This window comes from Rhincodon typus, chromosome 45, assembly GCF_021869965.1.
Source record: "Rhincodon typus isolate 14 chromosome 45, sRhiTyp1.1, whole genome shotgun sequence".
Classification (NCBI taxonomy): domain Eukaryota; kingdom Metazoa; phylum Chordata; class Chondrichthyes; order Orectolobiformes; family Rhincodontidae; genus Rhincodon; species Rhincodon typus.
The window spans coordinates 9,693,154-9,700,510 of NC_063376.1; the positions used below are offsets into that span (position 1 = coordinate 9,693,154).

Below are 7,357 nucleotides of genomic sequence, written 5' to 3' on the forward strand. Positions count from 1 at the left end.
GCGTGGGGGAGGGAAGAGAGAGAGTGGTGTGTGCATGTGTGTGTGTGAGTGTGAGGGAGAGAGAGGGTGTTTGTGTGGGGGGAGGGAAGAGAGAGAATGGTGTGCTCATGTGTGTGTATATGTGTGCGTGTGTGTGTGTGTGTGAGGGAGAGAGAGTGTATGAGTGGGGGATGAAGAGAGAGAGTGGTGTGTGTGTGTGTGTGTGTCTGTGTGTGTGAGGGGATTTGTGTAACTGGAGACTTAAATGCAATTAACAGTAGTGAAGAGGCAATGCATGGCAAATGGGCCTGACTGAGGGTTGATAAATCTCTTGACTTAGATGAGCTTCATCCCAGAGTGTTGAAGGAAGTAGCAATGGAGACAGTGGATGCATTGGTAGGTATCTTTCAGAATTCTGCAGATTCTGAACAGTTCCTGCTGACTGTAAGGGAGTAAATGAAGCCCCACAATTTACCAAGGGAGGGTGCTAGAGATTTGCAGACCAGTTAGCTTGATGTAGGAGGGAAAATGTTACAATCTATTACAAAGGACATGATAACTGGAGAAAAATGACAAGATTGGACAGAGTCAACATGGATTTATGAAAGGGAAATCACTTTTGACAATCTTGGAATTTTTGAGGATGTTACTTGTGGTGTAGACACTGGAGAATCAGTGGATGTGGTGTAATTGGATTTTCAGAAGAGGACGTTAGAAAACAAAATTAGAGCACGTAGGATTGGGGGAATTTACTAGAATGGATTGAGAGAGATAAAGCAGATTAATCTCAGGATGGTAGAAGCGATGGGCCAAAGGATTTTTTTCTGTGCTGTAGATCTCTCTGACTCCATGAAAGGCTGTGACCAGTGGGGTATCATAAGCATCAGTGCTGGGTCTACAACTGTTCGTCATCTGTGTAAATGATTGGAATGTGGGGACCAATTGTAACATTTTCAACAAAAGCAGAAAATTGCTGGTAAATCTCAGCAGAAGACCCGAAACATTAACTCTGATTTCTCTCCACAGTTGATACCGGACCTGCTGAGAATTTTCCAGCAATTTCTGTTTTTGTTTCAGTTTTCCAGCATCCACGGTTCTTTTGATTGTTTTTTGTAATATTCTCAAAGTTGCTGAAGACACCAAACTGGGAGGAAACCCAAGCTGTGAGTAGGAAGCTCAAGAGAGCTTGGACAGGAAAAGTGAATGGGCTAGAACACGGCAGATGGAATATAATGGGAATAAGTGTGAAGTTGCGTGCTTTGTAAGAAAAAGAACAGACAAGCAGCAAATTTCTTAAGCGATGAGAGGTTTGGAAGCATGGGTGTCCAAAAGTCACTCAAAGTGAACATGCAGGGGCAGCAAGTGAATGGGAGGACAACTGGTGTGTTGGCTTTCATCGCAAGAGGGTTTGGGTCCAGGGGTAAAGGTGACTTGCTGCAATTGTACAGACAGAGCCTTGGTGAGAACACTCCTGAAATATTATGTACAATTTGGTCTCCTTATCTAAGGAAGTGCAACGGGGATTCGCTAGATTCATCATGAGGTGATGGGATTGTTTTGTGAGGAAACTGGGGTCAGTATTCACTAGCGTTTCAAAGCAAGTACAGAACCAGAGAACTGTTACGATGCAGTGGGAGGCTCAGCTGCCAATCAAACCCCAAAACCTGGAGCTTGAATACCTGCAGCCAATGGCACTTGCTCAAATAGTCATCCAGGCCACCAGGGGCACTGAGGATTTCCCACAGAGTGCAGGATGTGATAATCACAGGCCTTAGCTTCCCCGACATCCTTTAATTAATTAGTATATGGAGCCTTGCACATGTATAGACCAAAAAAATCCTATACTTTCTTAAAGACCAACTCTCGGAACCCCATAACTCTACGAAGTGAAGAAATGGACTTTAGAAGTTCCAAATTATCATAGAATCTCCACAGTGTGGAAGCAGGCCTTTCGGCCCTTCAAATCCACACTGAGAATCAAAGAGCATCTCACCCAGACCAACCCCCTGCCCTATCCTTGTAACCCTGCATTACCCGTGGCTAATCCACCCTAGCCTGCACATCCTGGACACCATGGACAATTTAATATGACTAATCCACCCTTACCTGCACATCTTTGGACTGTGGGAGGAAACCGGAGGAAACCCATGCAGACACGGGGAGAATGGCAAACTCCACACAGTTGACCGAGGGCAGAACTGAACTTGATAGAGATGTACAAAATGATCAGAGGTATAGATAGAATGGACAGCCAGAGACTGCTTCCTAGGGTGGAGGTAGCTATTACAAGGGGACATAGTTTTAAAGTGAGTGGAGGTAGATATAGGGGAGACATCAGAGGTAGGTTCTTTACTCAGAGAGTGGTAGGGATGTGGAATACATTGCCGGAGAGAGTAGTGGAGTCGGCCTCATTAGGGGCATTTAAGTGGCTATTAAATCGGCATATGGATGATAGTATAAGGTAGGGGTGGAGGTTAGATAGACCTTAGGTTTAGGGTAAAAGTTTGGCACAACATCGTGGGCCAAAGGGCCTGTACTGTGCTGGACTGCTGTATGTTCTAACCCAGTTCCCTGATGCTGTGAGGCAGCAGTGCTAACCACAGTACTACCCCTTAACTTCAGTCAGTGTCTAGTCAAAAGAGACAAGTGAGAGATACCCACCAATTATCCACCTGCTCTTCTGGGACATCACAGTTCAATTTTGTAGAAGCAGCTGTGCTCCTAGTCTGTCTGTTTATGGGTCCTCTCTGCTCTCCCTGCAGCCTTTAATCTCACTGCCACTGCTGCTGTGTCCCACACAGGTTTGTTGCTGGTCTGCCTGCTTCCTATCCATCCCATCTATGTCTCTTGTAATTTTATTGTAAATCTACATGAACTCCTTTATAACAGCTGTAACCTGCCATAAGTCTTGCAATACTGATGTACCACTTGTGATTCCATTGTAACCCTGTCTCAATTCTATTGTAACTCTGTTTTAACTCTATTGTCACTTTGTTTTAAATTCATTGTAGCTCTGCTACGGTCCTATTATAACTCTGCCCTAGCCCTGCTGTAACTCATAGAAACATACAAGATTGGAGTTGGTCTGGTCATTCAACCCCTTGAATCTGCTCTGCCATTCAATATGATGATGGCTGATCATCAAACTCAATACCATAATTCCATATCCCCTTTTCCCTTTAGCCACGTCTGTCTCATAAACACATCATATTTTGGCCTCAACCATTATTTGTGGTAGTGAATTCCACAGACTCACCACTCTCTATGCGAAGAAATTTCTCCTCATCTCAGTCCTAAAAGTTTTATCCCTAATTCTTAAAACTTCCCAAAGTCTGTCTGTCATCTACAAGGCACAAGTCAGGAGTGTGATGGAATACTCCCCACTTGCCTGGATGAGTGCAGCCCCAACAACACTCAAGAAGCTTGACACCATCCAGGACAAAGCAGCCCGCTTGAGTGGCACCACAGCGACAGCATTCACTCCCTCCACCACTGACGCTCAGTAGCAGCAGTGTATACTTCAGGATGTGCTGCAATATTTCACCAATGCTCCTTAGACAGCAGCTTAGAAATCTATCACCATTCCTTCACTGTTGTTGGATAAAAATCCTGGAACTTCCTCCCAAAGGACATTGTGGGTCAACATACAGTGGTTCACAAAGGCAGCTCACTACCACCTTCTCAAGGCCAACTATGGATGGACAATAAATGCTGGGCCAGCCAGAGTTGACTATGTCCTTATGAGTGAATTTTAAAAAAAGGATTCCTGGTTCTAGGCTCTCTCACTACTGGGAACATCCTCCATCTAACCTGTCTAGTCCTGTTAGAATTTTATAGGTTTCTATGAATTTCCCCTCATTGTTCTAAACTCCAATGTATACAATCCTAACTGACTTAATCTCTCCTCATACATCAGTCCTACCAGGAATCAATTTAGTAAACCTTCGCTGCACTCCCTCTATAGCGAGAGCATCCTTCTTCAGTTAAGGATACAAAAACTGCACAAAATATTCCAATGTAGGAGCAAATTACTGCAGATGCTGAAATCTGTAGTGTCATCTGTAGAGTCATCTAGACTTGAAGTGTTAGCCTGCTCTCTCTCCACATATGCTGCCTGACCCACTGTGATCTCCAGCATGTTTTGTTTTCAGTACACAATATTCCAAGTGTGGCCTTACTATCGTAACTCTGCTGCAGATTTATTATAATTCAGCTGTAACATTTCTGTAACTATGTGTTGGCTCTGATGTATCTCTCCTGTGACTCTATTTTAACCTTGCTGCAAGTCTTTTCTAATTTTATTCTTTCTCTGCCATAAATCTGTTGTGACTCTGCCATTAGGCCATTTTGACTCTGCTCTAACCCCATTGTAACACTGCTATAAGTTCATTTTAACACTGTTATGACTTCCTTATTACTCTGGTGTATGTCCATTATAACTTCATTGTACCTCTATTATACCTCTACTGTATCTCTGCGCTAACATCTGCTGTAACTCCATTTGAACGCAGTTCTAACTCTATTGTAATTTCATTGTAACTCAGCTGTACCTCTGCTGTAATTCCACAGTAACCCCATTCCAAGCCTAGTACTTCAACTGCAACTCAGCTGTAGCTCTACTGTGACTCTGTTTCTTTTGCGACTTCTGTAGCTCTATTGAAGCGCCACTATACCTCTCTGTACATCTATTGTTCCTCCACAGTAACTCCACTGCATCTTTATCATCTCTCTCTCGTACCTCTGCTGTACCTCAAATGCAACTCTATTATAATTCTTCTATAAGTCCCTTGTAACTCTGCTCTATATCTATTGTAACTCTGCTGTAATTCCACTATAACTCAATTATAACTCCACTGGAACCCGAATGTAACTCCACTGTAACACTATTGAAACTCTATTGTAACCTGAATGTAACTCCATTGTACTACTATGGTAACTCCACTGTAATCCTAACGTAATTCTTCTGTAACCCTAATATAACTCCACTGTAACACTATTGTAACTCCACTGTAACACTAATGTAACTCCACTGTAACACAATTGTAACTCCACTGTAACCCTAATGTAACTCCACTGTAACTCTAATGTAACTCCACTGTAACACTAATGTAACTCCACTGTAACCCTAATATAACTCCACTGTAACACAATTGTAACTCCACTGTAACCCTAATATAACTCCACTGTAACACAATTGTAACTCCACTGTAACTCTGCTCTCTCTCTCTCTCGCAGGTTCTGAATTCCCAGGCTAGTCACTGCACGGAGATTCTGAGCGATAACAGTTCTACAGCACTGATGGTGGTGGGCTTTGTGTTGGTGACACCGTTAGCAGTCCTGGCTCTGGCTGCTTATTGTCGGCTCGCACGGCACCTGCAGCTCGGCCTCTGCTTTATCCCATACAGCAAGGCTGTGTACCGGAATCTTCCGGCCTCCCGCTACCGCTGGACGGGGATCTGCTGCCTCAGGAAAGGCGAGACCTCAGGAAAAGTCTGGGTGTAGTGCTGTCTGCGGCCAAAGTGACGGGCCAGAGCAAGTGGGGGGGTGGGGGGGTAGCTGGGGATAGAGCTCTGGGGTTTGTACCATTACTGTTGGGGCGGTAATGGAGGTCTGGGGTCTGTACCATTATTGTCAGGGGGAGGATGTAGAAAGGGGGGGGGGTGGTCTGGCATTATATTGGATGGGAGGGAATTGGGGTCTGTGGTCTGTACTATTACTGTCGGGGGGGATAAGGGCTCTGGCGTCTGTACCATTGCTGTTGGGTGTGGTGGAATGAATCTCTGTGGTCTGTACCATCCCTTCTGCCCCTTTGATTTCTGCTCATGAGACATTACTGCCATCCCAGGGGTCTGCCTGCTGTATATTTATCATGCCAGAAGCTGACAGCATCCAGGACAAGCTGAATCATTCAATGGTTACCAGGCAGAAGGGAGCCATCTGGCCTTTAAGGGCCAATCTGAGTTATCTGCAAGAGAGACCCTACAGGGAGCCCTTCAGCAGGTGAACACAGAGTATCTGCATCTTAACTTGACGGGCTGAATGGCCTACTCTTGCTCCTATTTAACAGAATGTGGGTCTGGCTGGAGATCAACAGTGTGGGAGGAGCTGCTTTCTGACTAGTTTTGGGAGGTGGGGAGCATTAAAAATGGCAGCTGCGTAGATATCGATTTAGAAAGCGATGAGTCGGTGGGATGGAGAATTGAGGATGTTATGGGTGACCCTTTGCCCCAGTGGGGGGTAGTTCCACAGCAGAGGAGTTGGTTAAAGAGCGCCTCTTTGTTGAGTGGGTTTTCGTTGCTATGGCAACCAATAGTTATCAAAATACGATGGAAATAAAATGAACTGATTGATAAACTATGACAAGTCACGTGTCTCGTTGCTCTGCGTGGATGTCAAAGGTCAAAGGTACGAAAGGTCAGATCATAGCGGAGTATGGGAGAAGTTTCCATTTCCTGTACTCCGGGTCAGAGGTTATTACATTGCAGGGGAACTTATTTGATGGGATAAAGATGATAAAAAGGTTCGAAAGCATGGATCAAGACGAGCCGTTCCCTGTTGCAGGAGATGGCTTCGGGTGGGGGCTACTCTAGAACGACTGGGAGCCAGGGACATTCAGGAGGAAAACAGGAAGCATCTCCTCAACCAAGAGGCTTAATGGGACATTTCAAAATTCGACAGGCAGGTTTTTGTCGGGTAGGGAAATCTGGATATGGGAGCAAGGCAGTAGATTGACGTAAAACATTTTTCAGCCCTGATCGAATTTCAATGTCATAACAGGCTGAAGGAATAGAATTACCTCTAGGATCTGATATAAATCTCCAAAGGGAGTCATTTGTATATTTTAATTCAGTTCAGCAGAAGACTCCTTCAATATTCACTCAGAAAGATTTCGCGTCCCACTCCACAGACTGTAGAAAATATTTCAGGATTACAATCCCAATGCAGTTCAGAGGGAGCGCCGCACTGTCGGAGGGTCAGTACCGAGGGAGTGCCGCACTGTCGGAGGGTCAGTGCTGAGGGAGCGGGCACTGTCGGAGGGTCAGTGCTGAGGGAGCGCCGCACTGTCGGAGGGTCAGTGCTGAGGGAGTGGGCACTGTCAGAGGGTCAGTGCTGAGGGAGTGGGCACTGTCGGAGGGTCAGCGCTGAGGGAGCGCCGCACTGTCGGAGGGTCAGTGCTGAGGGAGCGGGCACTGTCGGAGGGTCAGTGCTGAGGGAGCGCCGCACTGTCGGAGGGTCAGTGCTGAGGGAGTGGGCACTGTCAGAGGGTCAGCGCTGAGGGAGTGGGCACTGTCGGAGGGTCAGCGCTGAGGGAGCGCCGCACTGTCGGAGGGTCAGCGCTGAGGGAGTGGGCACTGTCGGATGGTCAGCGCTGAGGGAG

General features: G+C 46.0%; 2 protein-coding genes across 2 annotated transcripts in view; both read left to right on the forward strand.

The window, feature by feature from the left end:
- The window catches only part of LOC125487799 (transmembrane protein 88-like), a 10,815-nt gene extending 5,299 nt beyond the window's left edge, over window positions 1–5,516 (forward strand). The window contains exon 2 of the mRNA XM_048620067.1: window positions 5,215–5,516. Coding sequence (XP_048476024.1) covers window positions 5,215–5,481 — 267 coding nt within the window. The 3' untranslated portion in view covers window positions 5,482–5,516. The remainder of the gene's footprint in view (window positions 1–5,214) is intronic.
- Window positions 5,517–5,679: 163 nt separating this feature from the next.
- The window catches only part of LOC125487804 (pentraxin-related protein PTX3-like), a 35,382-nt gene continuing 33,704 nt past the window's right edge, over window positions 5,680–7,357 (forward strand). Inside the window, exon 1 of the mRNA XM_048620078.1 lies at window positions 5,680–5,979. The gene's annotated coding sequence lies outside the window, so the exon portion shown is untranslated. The remainder of the gene's footprint in view (window positions 5,980–7,357) is intronic.